The sequence below is a fragment of the Zootoca vivipara genome, chromosome 1 (genome assembly GCF_965207765.1).
Source record: "Zootoca vivipara chromosome 1, rZooViv2.hap1.1, whole genome shotgun sequence".
Taxonomy (NCBI): Eukaryota; Metazoa; Chordata; class Lepidosauria; order Squamata; family Lacertidae; genus Zootoca; species Zootoca vivipara.
This window is the reverse complement of record NC_142582.1, coordinates 113,173,184-113,196,052: the sequence shown is the minus strand read 5'-3', so window position 1 is coordinate 113,196,052 and position 22,869 is coordinate 113,173,184. Positions and strand designations below refer to the sequence as shown.

The 22,869-nt window shown below is 43.9% G+C and overlaps 1 protein-coding gene across 1 annotated transcript in view; it reads left to right on the top strand.

Annotated features, from left to right (window-relative positions):
• Window positions 1-22,869, top strand: part of LOC118078636 (cation channel sperm-associated auxiliary subunit beta-like) — a 59,195-nt gene that overhangs the window by 17,635 nt on the left and 18,691 nt on the right. The window contains exons 7-14 of the mRNA XM_088672748.1: window positions 1,807-1,959; window positions 4,040-4,184; window positions 4,418-4,569; window positions 7,300-7,442; window positions 7,753-7,949; window positions 9,511-9,840; window positions 15,650-15,789; window positions 16,440-16,649. Of these exons, the coding sequence (XP_088528874.1) occupies window positions 1,807-1,959; window positions 4,040-4,184; window positions 4,418-4,569; window positions 7,300-7,442; window positions 7,753-7,949; window positions 9,511-9,840; window positions 15,650-15,789; window positions 16,440-16,649 (1,470 nt within the window). The remainder of the gene's footprint in view (window positions 1-1,806; window positions 1,960-4,039; window positions 4,185-4,417; window positions 4,570-7,299; window positions 7,443-7,752; window positions 7,950-9,510; window positions 9,841-15,649; window positions 15,790-16,439; window positions 16,650-22,869) is intronic.

Genomic DNA, 22,869 nt, shown 5'->3' with positions numbered 1-22,869 from the left:
TAAAATGACATAGGTAAAAAATAACAGGAATTTAAACAAAAACAAAACAAAACAGAGCCCTCTCCTCCCAGCAGCAGCGGCAGCAGCAGTCCTTTATAGAGCCCATCAGGCCCCGCCCTAGGCCACGTGGTGAGTAGCAGGACTGGGGCCTTCAGGCGCTGAGCAGGGGAGTCCTCCTGGCTGGTAGCAGCAGCAGCAGCAGCAGTTCTTATAGGCCTCAGGTCCCGCCCTAGGCCAGGTGGTGAGTGGCAGATGCTGGATTCTCATTTTTTGTGATGTGATTTATGGTTTGTTGAAAGCATTTTAATTGAATTAGAACGGGGGCAATTAGCAATGGATGGGACAATTGATTGAAAGCCCCCTCTCCCCATTTTCCCTGGCTGACCCACTAATATTGAAACTCCCTCCCCACCCTACTGCCAAGCTGGGTTCCTTCAGGAGGAGTGGTGGGATATTAATTAACTAATTAACACATAAACTTCCACAGTTCACCTAGGTTCAGAGGTGGTCTTTGAATGCCCTTCTGCAGAATATAGACCCTTCTTTTTTATTAAAGATTTTATTGATTTACAAAAATATGTGCAATGTCTCTCCTAACATTTTTACAAATCACTTTCATTTGTTGAGACATTGGGAAGAAAATACCCACCCACCCCACTCACACACGAAACAAAGACCACCACACCCAACCACAAATGAACAATCATACCGTAGGCCAAAACCAACATCTCTCACCACCAAAGCACAAGCGACACTGACAAAAAAAAAACCCACATAAATTATGTAAAATAGAATATAGACCCTTCTGTTTCCTATTCCAATATATATGTCAGATATTTTCTTCAAAACAATGGCTATTGTGATGTTTTAAAAAGGAAACATTTTAAGATGATGCGTTGTATCTTCCGGCGCTCAGCAGTTGTTGTCTTTTCTAAAACATCTCTTTTTCTTTGTCAGCTACAAATGCCACAGGTGCCTTCTCCCTCCCTTAGAACAATAATTAGGCAATATATTTTTGATTGCCCCTTAGAAGGCAGAGGAAGTGCCCAGATATATTGCATCTGGACACCTCCTCTACGGCATTCTTAAGGTCAGTAAAAATGTGTTGTTGTTTTTACATTGCTCTTGGCCAGTCTATCCTTCCCTCTTAGGCAGGAGGGAATTCAGCTAACCAAAGGTCCTGATTCTGGGACTCATAGGTGCCAATTCCCTGGGGCCCTGGGTGCCCAAACACCCACAAAATTCCACATGAAGGGACCGGGCACCCACAAATTTTGGTGTTAGGGCCAAGCACGCTGCATGGCACCCACGACCCCGGCACCCATCGTCGCGGGGCCAAGCTGACACTCCTGCTAGGACTTTGAGGCCTGTCTAACAAGCACTTCCTGAAGAGGCAGAAGCAGCAGTATGGCAGAGAAGAAAATGAAATCCGTACCTGGATTACTTGATCATCTTGCAGCAGAAGGGCAATCTGCCCATCTGAGTGCAGTTCTGGCTCCATATGGCAGCTGTTTGAGCCAGCTCTTCATGTTTGTTCCATTTTCTCAGCTTATTTTCTGAACTTAGAGGTCCCAACCTCTCAGAAAGTGCTTATTAGCTGTGCCTAAGGGATAAACCAGGGCCTTCCCTTCAATGAACGCCTTCCTGGCAATGAGAAGGTCTTAACCAGGTATGAATTTGCTCTCATCAGGCAACTATACCTGCCCAGTTCTTACACTCTGCTTGGACACTGTGTTTCTGCTGTATCATTTCTTTCTTTGATAATGCATATGTTTAACTGTGTTTCCTTCTTCTTCTTCTTCCTAGACTCAGGCATTGGTATCAGTGCATAAGTTAACAGACGGCAGCATGAATAAAAAAAGAAAATTCCCAGCCTTCTGGTTTCCAGATAAGAGATTTATACCAAATGGATTGTATTTTCACACAAACAGCCATTTTCTGTATGCATATGGCAATCAGGTGTGTAAGAAGGAAGGTGTATAAACAACTGGTACATAGTGTGGCAAAGGTGGCATGCCAACCCCTAACCTCTGTCAAGCGGTAGCAGGATTCCGGGGGTTCCAGGCCCTCACCCTGCGGCCATGTTTTCCTTGAGAATCAAGATGCAGAACTCACACCCCCTCCAACATTTCTCCGATGAAAATAGGAACGCCCCAATCCATAACAATAATTCTACTATTTATACTCCGCACATCTTACTGGGTTGCCCCAGCACTCTGGGAAGCTTCCAATGTACAGTCATACCTCGGTTTAAGTACGCCTCGGTTTGAGTAGTTTAAGTACTCCATGGACCCGTCTGGAACGGATTAATCCACTTTCCATTACTTTCAGTGGGAAAGTTCGCTTCAGGTTAAGTACGCTTCAGGTTAAGTACGGACTTCCAGAACCAATTACACTCATACTTCGGGTTAAGTACGCTTCAGGTTGAGTACTCCGCGGACCAGTCTGGAACAGATTAATCCACTTTCCATTACTTTCAATGGGAAAGTTCGCTTCAGGTTAAGTACACTTCAGTTTAAGTACTCCGCGGACCGTCTGGAACGGATTAATCCACTTTCCATTACTTTCAATGGGAAAGTTTGCTTCAAGTTAAGTACAGACTTCCGGAACCAATTGTGTACTTAAACCAAGGTACCACTGTATATAAAAACATACAGTAATAAAACATTAAACATTTTTTAAAAACCACTTCCCTATGGATTGCCTTCATACAGCTCGGGGGTTGGATAACTCCATACCATCCCACATTTTCCCAATGAAAGTAGGGATATCTTAAAGAAAAGTGAGACATTCCTGGATCAAATCAGAAACCGGAATGGCTTCTCTAAAGCAGGATATCCCTGGGAAATGGAGACGAAAAGGCTCTGATTTGGCAGCAGTTTTGATGCAAATTTGGGCAGGTGCCCAGGATGGCTCACCTGACCACCCCCTGGCATGGTCATTATGTTGGGTGATTGACAGGTGTGTTGTCCTGCACACTGGTCAAAAGTTGGCTTCCTGGATGTGCTTGAGTAAGATGCATGTGATCTGAGTTCTGCAGGCATGCAACAGAGTTGCTATCCTGTGGGTTACTGTATATTGTCCAGTGACCTTTGTTTCTGAACATTCATTTGAGCGTGACTCCCAACTCACCCTTATCTTCAGAGTGGTTAATAGCCAGGAGCTAACAGAGAGACAGCCAAACCACCGTTCCTGTCCCCTGGAAGTCTGCATCTAGGTGACTTTTTGTAAATATTCGTCAGCATCTTCAAGACAATGTGGTGCTTCTTGTTATTTCAAATGATGGGGTGTTAGGGGAGGAGGAGTACCTTTGTCGGGGGACATGTCGTGTTCCTTCTGGGGTAGTTTGTCCACCTTTAGTCCCTACCTTGTGCTCAACTCTCACCTGTGGATCCTATTAGCTGTCAGTATGTGAAAGCGGCCACACCCCAGGAAATGGCTTTGACCTGCTAAACCAGGTGACGGTTGCTGATGGGTTTCAAACCTTTGATGAGTTAGGGACTTCCCCTGCTTGTGAAGACAGGATGTGGTGGATTGAGCAGATAAAACCAATAATGTCAAGAAGGCAGTTTCTGCACATGCTGTAGAAGGACATGACCTGGTAAGATAGCCCATCTAGAAGAAGGAAAACTCTGGTTCTAAACCTCTGCAGCCTTGTGGGATATATTAGGGAGAAGAAAATGCTAAGGAGCAAACCCTACACAAATCTGGTCTGGAATCCCTAAGAGGCTTGGATAATTCCTCGTTCACCTCCTTCCGGCAACTCCTGCAGTCAAGTTGGTGCCAAACATATTGCCCTGCTTTCCTTTGGACCACATCAGCAAGACCAAGAGGGGGGGCCCTTGTTTTTCTGGGCAGCCCACGACCTCCATACTCACTGCCCGGGCTTATACCCCTGAAGAGGTCACTTCAGTGCTGCTAACACAGTGGTTTGACTTCACCCCCAAAGGTGCACTCCATTGTCTCTCAAGACAGATGGATCTCTTATACAAAGATCTCTTATACAATATTCATTATTGTGTCTCCCCCTCCCTTTTAGGTGTGGATTTCTTATGATGGAGGCAGCACTTTTATACCATTATTGAACCTACGTGCTGAGATGATTATAGAAGCAGATTCATGTGTTTACACCCAAGCGATTGTATTTGTGACTGACGCGGCAAACCTTATCTACACTAAGGCAGGTAGGAAAACATTAAAAAGTGTTTAGGAACTATTGTCTAGAGTTGCATAATTTAGATACATTTTTCTTGATCAAAACGATCTATTTCCTCATTGCATTGATTAAATATGGGTTGGAAGAGCTGTTGATCTCTCCAAATATTCACAGAAACCTATTGTTCTAGAATAAACTCATGTTTCCTATGCTAGTAAGATTTGGTGCTTGCCCATTATTTATATTTCTCCTTTTCTGTAGGTTTACGGAAATATGTCAAGCTTTTACCGCCAGCAAAGGGTATCTTCAACATGTACTTTGACCACCTGGGAGTATTAAATCATATTTCTGTGAATGAAACAGCTAACACATTTGTAAAAGAGATGGATGTGGATGTGGACACTTTATTGAAGGTTAAGTATGCTTTTGATGTGTGAATGAAAAAATGCCTATGAGATTGTAATAATTCTTGTTCTTGTTAAGGACAAACCTTCACTCTTCCAACATGTCAAAGTAGGAAGCTATTTCTAAAATTGACACTGGAGTCATTAATCCAGCATTTTTTCACCAGTATCTAGATATCCTTATAACAGATTTGATTCTTTTTAAAAACAACAACAACAAAACATTAAAAGTTGATTTCAAAAAAGCCACCATTATAATAGGTTACAGCAAGAAAGACAATTCTGTGGTTCCTGAAAAAGAATAGCTGCTCACTGCTTTCTGGGGGGGGGGAGCGGGAGCAACGTTTGCGGTCCCTCAAGCTCTGGCCTCACATGTGCTCAGTCATTCCAGGAAACCTCTCCCCAGTCCCAGGAACCCTGGTTGATTCCATGCCAAGAAGGACCATTAAAGCTGGCAGTCTGGGCATTGGCTTTTGCTCCTGCCTGGCCAGGCAGAAACACCTTGAAAGTCGGTGGACCTCAGCGGCACAGTCAGGTCCAAATAGCTCAATCCAAACCATTTTTCCTATATATGTACCCTATATGCTGAGGGATTGCATTAATGAAACTTCCAGAAAACCATTGGGTTTGCCCAACCCCCCTAGTGGAGGCAAAGTCACGTAATGCTTCAACTAAGTTGCCACCTTCAATTCCTTCCCTTCTTTCAGGTGGTTCTTGATAGTGCTTACCGTGTTTTCCCGAAAATAAGACATACCCATAAAATAAGCCCTAGCAGGATTTCCAAGCATTTGCGCAATATAAGCCATTCCCCCGAAAATAATACATAGTGATAGGCGCAGTTACACGTGGTATAATCAAAATGGCGCTGCACACGTGACCCCCTCTAAAATGGCTACCTCCATGTTCCTGGCAACCAACCAACCAAGCACGGCGGGAAAGGAAACCAAAAGAAATCCAGTTGAGCAAAAGCCTGAGCTAAGTGTTGAAGCAGCAACCAACCCGCTAAGCAAAGCAAAGCGCTGTCCCAGCAAGCCGCCTGCCACCAGCAAAATAACCCTTATAGAAAAGGTTCCTGCAGCTAAAACAACGCACAGTCAGACACTGAGCTAAAGGGGGAGGGAAAGGAGAGCAGTGGAAGGAAAAGGGAAGGGAGAGCAGCGGGGGAATCTAGAGGGGACCAGCAAGGCTAAATAAAAGGAACGTGCTTTGGGGAGCTAGCTCCTGCAGCCAAGAAACACACCACAGCCAAGCACAAGAGTGTTTTTTTAAAAAAAAGCCGTGGAAGGGAACCTAGCCCCTAGAGCATACAGTAAAGGTAAAGGTAAAGGGACCCCTGACCATTAGGTCCAGTTGCAGATGACTCTGGGGTTGCGGCGCTCATCTCACTTTACTGGCTGTGGGAGCCAGCGTACAGCTTCCGGGTCATGAGGCCAGCATGACTAAGTTGCTTCTGGCAAACCAGAGCAGCGCACGGAAACACCGTTTACCTTCTCGTCGATTACCTATTTATCTACTTCCACTTTGATATGCTTTCGAACTGCTAGGTTGGCAGGAGCAGGGACCAAGCAACAAGAGCTCACCCTGTCACGGGGATTTGAACCGCCGACCTTCTGATCGGCAAGCCCTAGGCTCTGTGGTTTAACCCACAGCGCCGCCCGTGTCTAAAGCACACAGGTGCCGTTAAAATAAGGAAACAGCAGCGAAGCCAAAGATCCTCCAGTGGAAAGCTTTAAATCCCTGCAAACACAAACTCAAAAAGGACCACTTCCACACACACACACACACACCCCACCACAAACAACGATACCGTGCTTTGCAGCTGTTTTCCGACTATCGATAGAAGATCAAACGCTGCTCCTTTGCAGGCAGAGGGGAGGTAAGGGAAAAGGCAGCCCAACGTTCAAGAAGACAGCAGGCATGGTAGATGAAGAGGCAGAGGGCAGGTGGTGCAGAGGGCAGCGAGCAGCAGCATGTGCGGGGCAGGAATCGGAGCAATCGTGGGGCAGCAGGCGAGAATCCGTCTGATGAAATAGAGGAAGCGAGCCAAGACGAAGTCCTCCGGCTTGCGCCTTTGCTTAAATGGCAGCCCCCCCGCCAACCGATTGGCCAGCTGGCCGGTGATGCAGCTGGGATCCCCCGGGTGCGTGGGATGCCATCCCCTCTCCCCAGGGGAGAACAGGGCGGTCCCATGGTCCACCGCAACCCCACCCCATGGTTAAGTGGAGCAGAATTCTGGAGGGCACCAAGGAAGAGCTGTGGCTAGATGCGGCACCTCCTGGCAACAGCTCCAGCCCCGCCAGCAGCGCCCTTAAGACGATACCATACTTATTAAAAAATAAGACACCCCCAGAAAATAAACCATAGGCTTATTTTCTTGAGAAAATAAATATAAGAAAGTGTCTTATTTTCGGGAAAACATGGTAGCTTTAACTGACTCTTACCATTATCTTCAGTACCCTGAGCAAATACTGGTTTTTAAAAACATAGTCTTGTACTCATTAGAAATTTAAGAGAAACTAAGGAGAAATTTTGTGATATCAGTATTATTTTGTGGTTACTGCAGCTGTCTGTGCTGTTTAATTACCAGTTTCTAAGCAATTTCTCTTCAGGTTGTTATTATAAATTAAATTATCTCTTTTTTTTAAAAAAATTCCCATTTATTCCTAAAATAGTTTAGCAAGTTTTGTATCTATAAACGCATGAAAAAATAATATAATTAATTTTCTCACTTTTTTCCAGGATATTGACTTAGCTTTTGAAGGTCCTTTGGCTGTACAGTATATCACTGAAGAGCAAATGATATTTTCAAACCACGAGCCACTGAGAGGAACAAGACGTGAGAGATTCAGTAGTCTGCAAAGAGGCAAAAGATTAGATTATGAGTAAATATCAATAACAGCATAAGTTTTGGTAACAAGCAATGTATTGATCCGTCAGGTTTTTCTTTTTAATATACACTGCTATTTTACAGAATATAGCAAAAGAGCATCTCTCTAATTTGGTTAAATTGTTCAGAGAGTTGCCACTTTCTTGTTCTGCCTGCTCTTAGAACCACTTCGTACTAACATTTGCAATGTATACCATGTAATACAAGTTTCAAACTAGGACCTAGTCAAAATTCATTAAAATCATTAGATGTGTGATCTGACATCATCAAGGTGGTATTAAATATATGCTTCTTTTTTAATTTAGGCCAGGAGGATCGGCTATAATCAAAGAGGTTTTTAGGACGTCAGCTCCTCCGGGCTTTATATCATCAATACTGGTAGATGTTCTAGATCGGTTTCCTGTTGAATCTAAAACTGTTAGCCCTTGTACAGCAAACACTTTAAGAGTTTTGCCCCCTACAGGGACCAGTATATCATACAGGCTTCAGCTGACATCTCCAGGTTTGTGCCTCACCTGATAATGAAAAGCTTTTGGAAGGAGGGTCTTTGGCTTATGCTAATCACACTTCAGTGGGAAATGTATAGGAAAAGAATAGTAGAGAATACTATTGTGTGGACAGGTGGAGTCCCCCCAAACCCCAAGCGACCCTGAGCGGAACAAAGACTCAAGACAATGTGTTACGGGATTAAAATTGGCCACAACTTTATTAAGATTCAAGTGTAGGAAGACCTTGGCTCAGGCATTGGGCATTATCCTTCCCCAGTCCCCAGCCAGGGATCTGGGGGGACTTCAGGGTTATCCAGAATGTATGGGGGTTGGGCTAGCTCTGGAGAACATATGTTCAAGCAGAGAGAGCCTGCCCCCGTTCGCCGCCACTGGAGGGGGAAAGCAATGACACCCACTCAGTGTATGGCCAATGCTTCCCCCCAAGACCCCTTTAACGGAGGGAACCCTGATCTCGATGCCGCAAAGGCGGGTGAGGTCACTGCCTCACACACACACACACCTTTAGGAATATAGCCAAAAGGAAGGCCTGAAACCGCCAAAGTTGTGACGTATTGCTACGGGAAAGGCAAAACCTGCCAATGCAGGAAAATTCCTTTCCGGCCCTTCAACAGCGCCCCTGACGTAGCAGCGCCCATGTATCTGTGGAGAAAAGGTTAATCTGCAAAAGAAAACATCAGTTAGGGTGTGGAGGGTGGGAGAAGCTCTAATGCTGCTTGCAGGTAAGATTGAAATTCTATTGTGTGAGCTGTACAGTCCCTCCCCCCTTACCTGTCCTGTCCCCTGGCAACACCTCCCCCAGGCGGGATTGGACGATTGGCTGGGGTAGGCAGAGACCCCATGTATCCAGCCAGGAGAGGTAGTGGCCAGATCCGAACTACCAGGTAGCCGCTGTATGGTCCATGCAAAAATCAAAAATCACCCCCCATTTAATGCAGGGAGCGGTCATTCGTCTAAGGTTGGTTGCATGGTTATGGCCCCTGCCCAGCATTTCCTACTTTCCTATGTAGCCTCTTTTGTATGTTCCTCGCCACCCAGTCATTTTTATTTCTACTAGATCCCCTTCCTAAATCAACAGCCAGCCAATCACTTTACAACTATGTGTAAATTCATACTTTTCTTATGGAGACAAAATGGCAAAATGAAGGGAGGATATGGAAGGTGTATACCAGAAAAGTAAGGTAAGGAGTTAATCTGGTAGCCCCATAAAAAGAAGAGAAAGAGCCCCCAATTTCCAGCCTGTGTATGAAGCATTGGATTTCAGCCTTCACTTGACACTGACTTCATTTCTGTGGTTTCTGGCAAAATAGAGTGTTTCATGAGCTGTGGGAGTTACAGGGCTGCTGTTGACTAGGAGAGTCACACAGTTTGGGCCAGTCTGTCGAAAATTAGGAATCTAAACTTTATATCAAAGAAGCCATAGCTTCAGGTCAGTTTATCTTTTGTGTAAATTACGCATATTCATAGCAGCAGCAGCAACAACAACAACATCAACAACAAAGGGAAATGCAGCTTCTGCACACTGAATGATCTTTTCATTATTTTCTTGTTTTCCAGGTACTATTAATATATTTAAACCAACTGATCGTGAGAAAACAGTGGTGATTCCAGGCAGTAGCAGTTTCTTCATTGTTCAAGTTATAGATGACCAAAATGCTTTAGGAGATGCTACTATGCCTAATAGGGTGCTTTTAAATACAGACATTCCACCTGGGAGGTGGTTCTTGTATGACTTTGGCACTGAAACTAAGAGAAAATGGAAAATTGTTGTTGACATATGTAGATATACAATACAACAGTTTGATGACCTACCACGCCATGCCATTAAATACTTGGATATTGGATCAAAGCTGGAATTTAAATTCAGAGTGACTCCAGTTAATATAGGTAAGACTGCATATATTTATTGTCTCTCTGCTCTTAGGTTTTCTATATAAAATGTCTGAAAGTGTTTGAAATTATATGAAAGCAAGCTCTTTATAAGTTATCATCCTCATTTGAATAATTTAACTGAAATTCAGCAAAAAATAATTATAACCAAGATTTATCAGTGCTTAGGAGAAATTCACAAACTATGAAAGCTTATCTGACTTCCATAACTTTTGCAGATGTTACATGCTCTCACTTCCATACATCACTACTGGGAAAACCATAGCTTTAACTATATGGACCTTTGTCGGCAAGGTGATGTCTCTGCTTTTTAAGATGCTGTCTAGGTTTGTCATTGCTTTTCTCCCAAGAAGCAGGCGTCTTTTAGTTTCGTGACTGCTGTCACCATCTGCAGTGATCAAGGAGCCCAAGAAAGTAAAATCTTTCACTGCCTCCATTTCTTCCCCTTCTATTTGCCAGGAGGTGATGGGACCAGTGGCCATGATCTTGGTTTTTTTGATGTTGAGCTTCAGACCATATTTTGTGCTCTCCTCTTTCACCCTCATTAAAAGATTCTTTAATTCCTCCCAGGGGTGTACCCAGGATAAAAATTAGGGGGGCAAGGGGCGGGGGCAAGGGGCGGGAGGGGAGAGGCCACAGTGGGAATGTGGGCGGGGCTACGTTGCCTGCGCCACCCAGCTCTTCCGAGGAGGCGGGCCCAGGCTCCCGCTCCCGGCGCGAAGCTCCAGAGGCACACGGGGAGCACGAGCTTGTGGCTGCCTCCTCCGCGCCTCCCTGGTCTTCCGAGGAGGCGGCCCCAGGCTCCCGCTCCCGGCACTAAGCTCCAGAGGCGCGCGGGGAACGCGAGCCTGTGGCTGCCTCCTCCGCGCCTCCCTGGTCTTCCGAGGAAGGGGCCCCAGGCTCCTGCTCCCGGCGCGACGCTCCACAGGCGTGCGGGGAACGCGAGCCTGTGGCTGCCTCCTCCGCTTACGCTCCCCGCTCCTGCTTAGCGCTCCTCCGCTTACACTCCCTGCGGGAGCCTGGGGCTGCCACGCCTGCGCCCCTCAGCCTTTTGCTTCTAGGGGGGGCAATTGCCCCCTCCTGCCCCCCTGCCTACGCCCATGATTCCTCCTCACTTTCTGCCATCAAGGTTGTGTCATCTGCATATATGAGGTTGTTGATATTTCCTCTGGCAATCTTAATTCCGGCTTGCGATCTAGTCCAGCCTTTCGCATGGTGAATTCTGCATATAAGTTAAATAAGCAGGGAGACAATATACAACCTTGTCGTACTCCTTTCCCAATTTTGAACCAATCAGTTGTTCCATATTCAGTTCTAACTGTAGCTTCTTGTCCCACATACAGATTTCTCAGGAGACAGATGAGGTGATCAGGCACTCCCATTTCTTCGAAATCCAGCTTGCACTTCTGGGAGTTCTCGGTCCACATATTGCCTAAGCCTGCCTTGTAGAATTTTAAGCATAACCTTGCTAGCATGTGAAATGAGCGCAATTGTTCAGTTTAAGCTGGAATTTTGCTATAAGAAGCTGATGATCTGAGTTACAGTCAGCTCCAGGTCTTGTTTTTGCTGACTGTATAGAGCTTCTCCATCTTTGGCTGCAGAGAATATAATCAATCTGATTTCGATGCTGCCCATTTGGTGATATCCATGTGTAGAGTCATCTCTTGTGTTGTTGGAAAAGAGTGTTTGTGATGACCAGCTTGTTCTCTTGACAGAACTCTATTAGCCTTTGTCCTGCTTCATTTTGAACTCCAAGGCCAAACTTGCCAGTTGTTCCTTTTATCTCTTGACTAGTGGAATTCAGCCCGTTTAGAAACGGGCGCTAGAACGCTGCTCTCGTGCAGCGCCGGCATGGGACAGAGCTTCGGAGGTCTCCAAAGCCCCGTCTCATGCGGGAGGTGCGCGGCGAGGGGGGAGGGCGGGAGATATTCTCCGAAACTCCGTCCCATGCCGGCGCTGCGTGCCAAGGCGGCGGGGGGGAGGAGCGCTTCTCACCCCCCCCCGCCGCCTCGCCGCGGACCTGTCCTTGCTGTCGGCGGCAGAGGGACAGGAACAAAGGAGGAGAAAGCAGCCCTTTCTCCTCCTTCCTTCCTCTCCCTCCGCCGCCGACAGCCCTTTCTGTTGGTGGTGAGGGGAGAGGAACAAACGGAGAGAAAGCAGCCCTTTCTCTCCGTTCGTTCCCCTCCCACCACCGCCGACAGAAAGCACAGATCCCGGGGTTGCCGGCTCTGTCGGGTGGGGGGAGGGAGAAGCAATCCGATCCTCTGCTTCTCCCTTCCCCCACCTGACAGAGCCAAATGCCGGCTCTGTTGGGCAGGGGAAGGGAGAAGCCGAAGACCGATCAGATCTTCTGCTTCTCCCTCCCCCCCACCCGACAGAGCCGGCAACCCCGCAGCGGGGGCTTCTCACCGTTTGCCTTCCCCCCAGGGGGAGGCAAACAGCGAAAAACCCCGCCACGCCATACTTCGGCTCCGGGACTGGCTTGGCGGCGGCGGGAAGAAGGGGAGGAATTCCTCCCCTTCTTCCCGCCGCTGCCAAGCCAGTCCCCAAGCCGAAGTGCGGCGCGGCGGGTGCTTTTCGCCGTTTGCCTCCCCCTTCACTCCGGGAAGTCAAACAGCGAAAAGCCCCCACCGCGCCGCACTTCGGCTTGGGGACTGGCTTGGCGGCGGCGGGAAAAAGAGGAGGAATTCCTCCTCTTCTTCCCGCCGCCGCCAAGCCAAAGCCGGCTTCCCTCGGCGCCCGCTGCCGCTTCGGCCGAGGAAGCGCCGTCCCATGCCGGAGGTGTGCGGCAAGGCTGCCGGGGGGAGCGCTTCTTTCCCCCGCCGCCTCGCCGCGCACCTCCAGCATGAGACTGGACTTCGGAGCGGCGGTTGGCGGAGCGGCGGTTGGCCGTTGTCCCTCCGTCCAATCCCTGTATCCCTGGGGCACATGCGCAGTGACCCAGGGACACACGGGACAACTGGACGCAGGGACAACTTGGACATTATTATATAGGATTCCCTACTTCAGCATTCCAATCCCCTGTAATGAGAAGAACATCCTTCTTTGGTGTCATTTCTAGAAGGTGTTGTAAGTCTTCATAGAATTGGTCAATTTCAGTTTCTTCAGCACCGGTAGTTGGTGCATAAATTTGGATTACTGTGATGTTAAAAGGTCTGCCTTGGATTCGTATCGAGATCATTCTGTCATTTTTGAGATTGCATCCTATTACAGCTTTTGCCACTCTTTTGTTGACTATGAGGGCCACTCCATTTCTTCTACGGGATTCTTGCCCACAGTAGTAGATATGATAGTCATCCAAACTGAATTTGCCCATTCCCTTCCATTTTAGTTCACTGATGCCCAGGATGTCATCAATATTTATTCTTGCCATCTCATTTTTGACCACGTCCAGCTTACCTTCATCCATGGTTCTTACATTCCAGGTTCCTATGCAATATTTTTCTTTACAGCATTGGACTTTCCTTTCGCTTCCAGGCATATCCGCAACTGAGCGACCTTTCGGCTTTGGCCCAGACGCTTCATCAGCTCTGAATCTACTTGTACTTGTCCTCTGCTCTTCCTCAGTAGCATGTTGGACGCCTTCCGACCTGAGGGGCTCATCTTCCAGCGTCATAACTTTTATGTGCCTGTTGTCTTTGTCCATGGAGTTTTCTTGGCAGGGATACTGGAGTGGCTTGCCAGTTCCTTCTCCAGGTGGATCACATTTAGTCAACACTCTCCACTATGACCTGTCCATCTTGGGTGGCCCTGCATGGCATAGCTCATAGCTTCTCTGAGTTATTCAAGCCCCTTTGCCACGTCAAGGCATTGATCCATGAAGGGGTCAATTTGTTTATTCCTTCCTTAATTGATGGTATATTGGAAAATATGTTATTTTTTGTAAGGTATTCATCTTGATTGCTAATAGTGCTGTTGCTAGAACAAACAAAAATGACAACAGGAGGAACACTGCCTTGCACCTTTAGTTAAACTAAATGCCGATGAAATAATCCCATTCGTATAAACTCTTCAGAAAAGATCTGTTTATTCATTATGTTTGTCAGATGCTTCATACAAAACCTCGGAACTCAAACGTAATCTGTTCCGGAAGACAATTCAACTTCAGAAACATTTGAATTCTGAGGTGCAGCTTCCGATTGGTTGCAAGAGCTTCTTGCACTCAAGTGGAAGCCGGACGGACGTTCAAGTTCCGAGGAATATTTAAAAAGCAGAACACTTACTTCTGAGTTTTTGGCGTTCAGGAACTGAAACGTTCAGCAACAGAGCCGTTCAAGTTCCAAGGTTTGACTGTACCGCGAAGAATGGTACTGCAAAGCCACTGAGAACTCTAAGGGACAAGGTCACACACCCCCTCCATATCTGTCTTGGTAAATGTGGCATCCAAGGCAGTTTCTGTGCCAGAACCAGGCATGCAACCCAACTGAAATGGAGCCAGAAAATCAGGGGTTGGAGGTAGCCGCCTACCAACCACTTGAACACCTTCCCCTTTATTATGAAAAAAAGGTTTATTTCAAAATGTATATGTCATTTTGAAACTAGCGGGATATCCTATTGGCTCCCATCCTGCCTACAGATTTTTCATATGGATTTTTCATTTTGATGTGCATTTGTACACAGATGTACTGTATTTTTCACTCCATAAGACACACTTTTTTCCTCCTAAAAAGTAAGAGGAAATGTCTTAGAAATGTGTGTCTTAGAAAGAGCTAAAGGCTAACAAGAGGGAAAGAGAGTGTTGAAAAAACCCGCTCAGCAGCTGATTGCAAGAGATCGGAGAGGGAGATAAGCAGGGCTGTCTCTAGGCCCGGGCTGGGTGGCACAAGGGTCTGGTGTCTGGGTCGCTGGAGGGAGGCGCCAAGGCCGCTGGAGGGAGGCGCCAAGGAGGGGCCGGTCCAGGGCGGGAGGCCGAGCATCCCCCTCTGCGGGAGTTGGGCTGTGCGCCCAGGACAGCCCCCTGCAAGGTGGTCACGCCGTCCAGGCTCCGCCATCCTCCATCTCCGCCCCTCAGCTGCTCGCTACTGCCGCCGTTGGGGGGGTGCCGGAGGATTCTTGCACCACGGCGCTGGATACCCTTAAGACGTTACTGTAGATAAGGGAGCTAGCTCCCTTCCCGGCCTGCCCAGGCCCCTTGCCCAGGCCTCAATTGTTGTCTGCAGAGAGAGGCTGCTTGCTTCCCCAGCGACATGTGACTGGCTGATTAGATTATCTTTCTGGAAACTGTAGAAATGGGTCCTTTCCTAGAGAAGCTGCAGAACTGTGAGTTGAAAGCCCTAAAAACAGGATTTTTTCCCTTTGCAAGGTAAGCTCAACAACTTTGAGCTGATCCTCAAAAATGGAGCTTTCCCCCTTTGCAAAAAAGATGCACCACTGGGAGCTGACCCCCCTCCCAAACGGGGCTTTCCCCATTTGCAAAAAAAGCTGCACAGCTTTGAGCTGATCCTCAAAAAAATGGAGCTTTCCCCTTTGCAAAAGAAGCTTCCTGAAACAGGCAAAGGGGGGGGGGGCAAAGGCACCTAGGCCTCTAGGAGTTGGCTGCTATGCCTAGGACAATTCAGGAAAGCAAAATATTTTTTTCTTGTTTTCCTACTCTAAAAACTAGGTGTGTCCTATGGTCAGATGCTTCCTATGGAGCGAAAAATACAGTATATGAAATAAGGGTACACTGGAATCAGCCAAAATCCTCAAGTATTTTTCAACCCAACTGCAGTCTCAGAGTAGAGCTAAGTTTTTACTCTTGTGTGAGGTTATTCTACAGGAAAGAAATATTGGAAATAAACATCATTCTCATTGTTTTCTTCCACAGCGTATAATGTGTTTCATGCTAGGCTATTGTACGTAGGAATTGGAAGGCCTTCTCTACTGGATGTGAGCACAAAATCTTACTTTGACGACAACAATAGCAATTTAATCGATATCACTGTTCATAGTAAATTTTTTGAACAGGTAACATGCAGCCGGCTCTGTTCAGAGTACCTTGATAAAGTACACAGCTTTAATGTGCATTGAGACTCCAAAACACACAGTCTTCTCCCCGTGTTTTTGTATAAAACAAACTTACGTTGGTTTTAGATCAGTTTACACTATGGCTTGGTTGCTGGATGTGTTAAGAATTGGTTGCAGATGTGAGTAGGTTTGGCATTGAGCTGGCAGGGAGGGGTCAGTTTGTGTGTTGGGAAAAGGCATTGGGTTGGATACTTAGTGTAACCTGGGGGTGAGAGGGAGCCTCTCCTGCTGGACATGTAAAAATCTCATGGTACACTGGTAAAGACGTCTGGGTTGAAATTTGAAGGTCCAGATGACGTGAGGTGGGGGTGATGGGCCAAAGGACTTCCGTTCAGTGGCCAGGGGCTGTCAGTTTAGTTTACCAGCATCTTGAGGGAACCCTTAACCCAGGACTGACCCTTGTGAATAATCATCCAGCAGTCAGGTAATTTTCCATAGTGTTTGTTTTCTTTTGTTATAACGATTTGATTTCTGACTTATTTATAGTGGGTTTCCGCCCTGTGTGTAGATCCATCCTATGATGGGAAGCTAATTTTATTCATCTATGTTGGAGACCAATTAATGTTATGCTTTTTCATAAACATCCCTAGGGTAAAACCACCATAGCTGTGATGATCCCATTGGGATCTCTCCGATGTGAAGTGACAACTATTGTCTTAACGCTGAAGAATTCCTGCTCCTATCTTAAATCAATGCACTATGTTCTGTCTGCTAAAACCTCTCCTTCGGACTGGCTAGTTGAGGATGTCGAAGCGGAACCAAATGGCTCAGCGATTGCCAGACTTTTAAAGGAGTTACCGGTAAGTATCCTAAATCCTATATGTTAGTTTATAATTCTTTCCTGCCCTTCCTTAAATGTTCTGAATGGGGGAAGGGCACAGATGTACCCATTGTTCTGTGAAGCCCTGGGATACATTGTTCCAAAGCCACACCCAGGCACAAGACTCCTGAGTTGCATGGATTTAAGTGTGACCTATGAAACAGAGAGTGATGCTGAGGACATGACTGCACTCTCTGGCATCTGTGTCAGTGAAGCACACAAGTAAAAGCTAACTTTTCTTCTGATAGAAAGCAGGGTCAACATTTCCAACTGTCTTTTTTTAAAAAATCAATTTTTAAAATGTTTCATTAATAACAATCCAATGGAGGATTATCACATTAATACAATGCCGAATCATGCCAAATCAGAATACAATCAAAAGAGCCAATTAAACAGTTCCGAATTAAACATTTTTGGATGACTTCCCATGTTCTGGCTATCTTTTTTTTTTTTAAATACATTTTATTCCAATTTTCCAACAAATTAACAAAATTCAACAAATTAACAAAACCAATCTTTTATACAAAATCTTATATTCACATCTTTTACCTTGCTCCGCCGAGCTATGACTCCCCCCCCCTCCCTTCATGCGGGTTTCTTGTTAATTCCCTTTTTTGCAGTTCCTTTTTTGACATATTGGTCAATTCGTAAGGTTTATTTTAATCCTGCGAGAGTTTTTAATGATCTACAGTTTTTCTCCATATAGTCCACATATTTACTCCAGTCCTTTTGAAACCTCGTCTCTCCTTGGTCTCGGATCTTGCAAGTCAGTCTAGCTAATTCAGCATAGTCCATCATTTTCATCTGCCACTCATCGATTGTAGGTACTTCCTGTAATTTCCATTTTTGGGCTAACAAAGTCCTAGCCGCGGTTGTTGCATACATAAACAGTGTTTGATCTTCTTTTCTAATCTCTCCTCCCATTATTCCTAACAAAAATGCTTCTGGTTTTTTTGGAAAAGTATATCTAAACATCTTTTTCAATTCGTTATATAAACTTTCCCAAAATCTTTTAACTTTTTCGCATGTCCACCACATATGATAAAATTCACCATCTTTCTCTTTACATTTCCAGCAACTTTTGTCACTCATTCTATACATTTTAGCTAATTTAACTGGAGTTAAATACCATCTGTACATCATCTTATATACATTTTCTTTCAAGGCAGTACATGCTGTAAATCTTAAAGTTTGATTCCATAATTTCAACCACGCATCATATTCAATATTATGCCCCAAATCTTTTGCCCATTTAATCATCACTTCTTTTGTCAACTCATCTTTTGTATACCACTCCAACAACAAATCATACATCTTTGCCAAAAGCTTTGTTTTGCCTTCTAGCACTTCTATTTGAAATTTGGATCTTTTATCCTCAAAACCTATTTTTCTATCTTCTTTAAGCACATCATTTATTTGATGGTATTCTATCCATCCTGTTAACACTCCTTTAATGTCCTCAAAAGGTTTTAAACTCCATCCTTTTTCAGTTTTCGTCAAGATTTCCTCATACGTGGCCCGCCTCTTCTCCATATTTACTTTCTTAACTGTTAATACCTCTGCTGGTGAGACCCACCAGGGTGTTTTAGTCTCTAACAGCCTTTTATTTCTTTCCCACACCTCATACAGAGATCTTCTTATCACATGATTCGTAAACCCGGTATGTGATTTCTTTTTGTCATAACATAAATATGCATGCCATCCAAATCTATTGTTAAAACCTTCTAAATCTAACAAGTCCGTATTCTCTAGAGTTATCCATTCTTTTATCCAACAGATACAAGACGCTTCATAATAAAGTCTCAAGTCTGTCAGGGCGAATCCACCTCTTTCTTTCTTATCTACCAAAATTTTATGTTTTATTCTAGGTTTTTTCCCCTGCCAGACAAATCTTGATAAAATCTTTTGCCACTCTTGGAATTGCCTCGTACCTTTAACCACAGGTATAGTTTGAAATAGGAATAACATCTTAGGTAATACATTCATCTTTATTGTTGCGATTCTTCCTAAGAATGACATTTTCATATTAGTCCATCTTTCCAGGTCTTTCTTTATTTCCTTCCATACTTGTTCGTAATTATCACTATAAAGATTAATATTCTTTGCTGTCATCCATATTCCCAGATATTTTACGTTTTTAGCCACGTCGAGTCCATGTTTTAACTGTAATTCCTGTTTTTCTTCTTTCGTCATATTCATTGCCATAACCTTGGTTTTTTGTCTATTTAATTTGAATCCTGCCAATTGGCCAAATTTCTCCATTACTTCTATAGCTTCTGCAACACTTTCCTTTGGATTTTCCAATGTTAAAACTAAATCGTCTGCGAAGGCTTTCACTTTAAATTGCTTTGCACCTACCTTAATACCTCTAATTGTAGATAGGTCTCTTAATCTGATCAATAATATTTCCAGGACCATGATGAACAATAACGGTGATAAAGGGCAGCCCTGTCTAGTTCCTTTTGTGATTTCAAAATATTCTGTTAGGGTGTTATTAATTATCAATCTTGCCTTTTGCTCTGAATAAATCGCCTCGATCCCATTCACGAATGTATTCTTCCCAACCATTGATTCCAAATTCCTCTTCATAAATTGCCAAGATATATTGTCAAAAGCTTTCTCAGCATCTACAAACATCAAAACAGCTGGTTTATCTATCTTGGTCTCCAGATATTCTATTACGTCTATTATGTGTCTTACATTATCCTTTAACTGTCTACCAGGAAGAAAACCAGCCTGATCCTTATGTATTATTTGATTTAAAACTTCTTTCAATCTCTTGGACATTATATCTGCGAAAAGTTTATAATCATTATTCAATAATGAGATTGGTCTATAATTTTTGACTTCTAAGCCATCCGTATCCGGCTTTGGGATCAATGTTATATATGCCTCTTTCCATGTATTTGGGATCTTTCCCCCCAACAGAATATCATTCATCATTTCCTCTAAAACTGGAACCAACAGTTCATTCAGTACTTTATAATATTTCGCCGTTAAACCATCTGGTCCTGGAGCTTTACCTTGTTTCATTCTCCCTATTGCTTGTTGTAATTCTTGTGTCGTTATCCTGTTATTTAGCTTCTTCCTCTCTTCTTCTGGAATTGGTTTCAAGCCATATTTTCCTAGATACTCACTGATCTTCTTCTCATCTTCTTTCTTTTTGCAATACAAATCCTTATAGAATTTTTGAAAGGTTTTCTTAATCTCCTTTGGGTCTTCCGTCACTCCTCCCTCTGTTTTAATCTTAGTTATTATGTTCTGATTTTGACGTTTCCTTAACTGCCAAGCCAACAGTTTTCCTGTTTTATTCGCCGATTCGAAATTTCTTTGTCTCATTTGTTTTATTTTCCACTCAATCTCCTGATTGATCAACATGGAGAATTGTGTCTGTAACATCTTTATATTATTCTTTATTTGCTGATTCTCGGGTTTATCAGTCAGGTTCTTCTCATTTTCCATGAGACATTTCAAAATTTCTTCTTTCTTCCTTTCTTTCTTTCGTTTCAGAAAACTGTTTTGCTGTATTAGAAAGCCTCTCATCACTGCTTTACTTGCATCCCATACCATATCCAGTCCAGTATCTTTGTGTAAATTCCAATGAAAGTAGTCTTTCAGGGTCTTCTTAGCTTTCGAGACCACCTCTTTATCATCAAATAGATCTTCGTTCATTTTCCACCTGAAGGACTTTTGGTCTTTGCTTTTCAATTCCATGAATATAGAATTATGGTCTGACAGTGTACGTGGTATTATCTCTGTTTTACTCACCCTGGGCACTAGTTCCTTGGAGATCCACATGTTATCTATCCTTCCCGAACTCTGATTTGGTTCTGAGAAGAATGTAAATTGTTTAGTTGTAGGGTGCCTCAGTCTCCAAATGTCCACTAGACCCAGGTTTTCTACTAGTTCAAAAAAGGATTTTGGTAATTTACCTTCATTCTTCCTTTTCTTGGTCCTATCCAATTCTGGCACTGTCACTCCATTAAAATCACCCATAAGCATTATCTTTTGATCCATATATTCAGTCAGCCTTTCCTCCAAATTCTTGTAAAATTCAGCTTTATTTTCATTCGGTGCATAGATTCCCACCACTAACATTTTTTCTCCCTCAATCGATATTTGAGCCGCGATTATTCTTCCTTCTTCATCTTTAAAAATCAATTTCGGATCTAATTTCTCCTTTATATACAAGACCACTCCTCTCTTTTTCTTTTCCATCGAATTTATGAACTCTTTACCCAACCTTTTATTTTTAAGAATATGACTATGTTTTTTTGCCACGTGTGTTTCCTGAAGACAAATTATATCCAAATTCTTCTTCTTCAAAACATGATCAATTTTATTCCTTTTAATCTTATTATTCAAGCCATTCACGTTCCAGGAATGTATCTTCAATGCCATTTTACTTCCTACTATCAGGAAGAACAAAAAATTATTTTGCTAAACTTGGTCGGGTTCTTTATTTAAATCCTTATCTTCTTCTTCTTCCTCCTCTCTCTCTGATTCCTCTTCTTTCTCTTGATCTTGGTCTTCTTCCTCTGCCTTTTCTTCTTCTTCCTCTCTTCTCTTTCTCCTCCTTCTTTGTGGCCTTGGGTCTTCTTCCTCTTCCGCTGTTACTTCTGCTAGAACAGCCAGTTCTGGGTCCAACTCTCCCAAAAAAATTTCGTACTTCCTCAAGAATTTTCCAATATCCTGTATACTTGTCAGCACATGTCTCTTCTCCTTATAATGGAACATCATTCCCTCGGGGTATTCCCATCTATGTTGAATTCCATTTTTCTTGAGCAAGGCCACTATTGCTTTATAATTATCGCATTTTTTCAAAAATCTTCCTGGTATTTCTTTAAACACAATTATAGGCTTGCCACTGATGATTAGCTTGTTGGTGAAACTCAGTCTTAAAATCTCATTTTTCATCTCCATTGTATTAAATATCACCACACAATCACCAGGTGCTTTCCTTGCTTTGGCCTTTGCTGATTTCACCTTAATTCTAAACACATTTACAATTGTCTGACTCACTTCTTCATCTGTTTTTCCCATCCATTTTGCCAATTCAGCAATTATTCTCGATTTGATATCTTCTCCCGTTTCTTCAGGAATACCCCTCAATTTCAAATTCAACTGTCTTTGTTTCATTTCTATCAATGCTAAATTGTCAAGCATTTGTTCATGTGCCTTATCCAATTTTTTCACTTTGTCTTTCACTTTATCCGTTTCCTTTTTAACCTCTTTTACTTCTTTTTGTGTCTTCTTAATTGAATCTTCCATTGTTTTGGATCTCACTGACAGATCTTTTATCTGAGTCGAAAGCTCTCCCACCGCTCCTTCAATCTTCTTGTCAATCTCTCCCAATTTCTTATCCATTCGCTGTTCACTATGTTTAAATTCAACTTTAATTTTTTGCCATAAAGCTTCTAGATCTTTAACTTCTTCTTGTTTAGAGCCTCTTCTGTCTTTCGGTGTGCTTGCCGGCTTCTTTTCCTCTTTACCTGCCATTTTTATTCAGGAGGGAAACAAAAACAAAAAAATAGACAAAGAAAATCCCCCTTCTCACCACTAAAGGGTACTGCTCAAAATCCCAAGTTCCTGCAATACCCAATTTACCCCCAGATGGCACTATACTTTGTCCCAACTCCTGAGTATGTATATTCCCTTCTCCACCACTGGGTGGTATACTCTCAATTCTCAGTCCTCTTTCAATACTTTTCCACTCTCAGTACATAGAAGGATTACAGATTGCAATTCCCCTTAACTCAGTCCCTCCTTAATAAGCTCCCTTCCGCTTCTTACTCAATTGAGTTCACCTTTAATTTCAAAGACCTAAAACAAAGAAGCCAAGTCCCGCAACTCTTCAGCCACTTGCAGGCTTAATCCACATATAGAATCCAATGCGACCCAAAACAAGTTAAAAGCTTCAGCCACTTGCAGGCTTAATCCAATTAGGGAGAGTAAAGACCCCAGATCTGCATTTCTAAAGCTGTAAATCCCCCTCTTCAGCCTCTTGATGGCTCAATCCAAGATCGGCCCCCCCTTCAGAGCTCAAAGTTAGTGTAGAAATACTCTACTCGTAATTGTTTTAAAAGTCAGCCTTCTCCTCCCCCTCCTTCAGTGCTGCAGCGATGTTAAAACAGCTTTCAGGCAACTCAAAGCCGATCGTATCTTCTGGGCTAGAGCACAGATAATACACAGTATCTAAT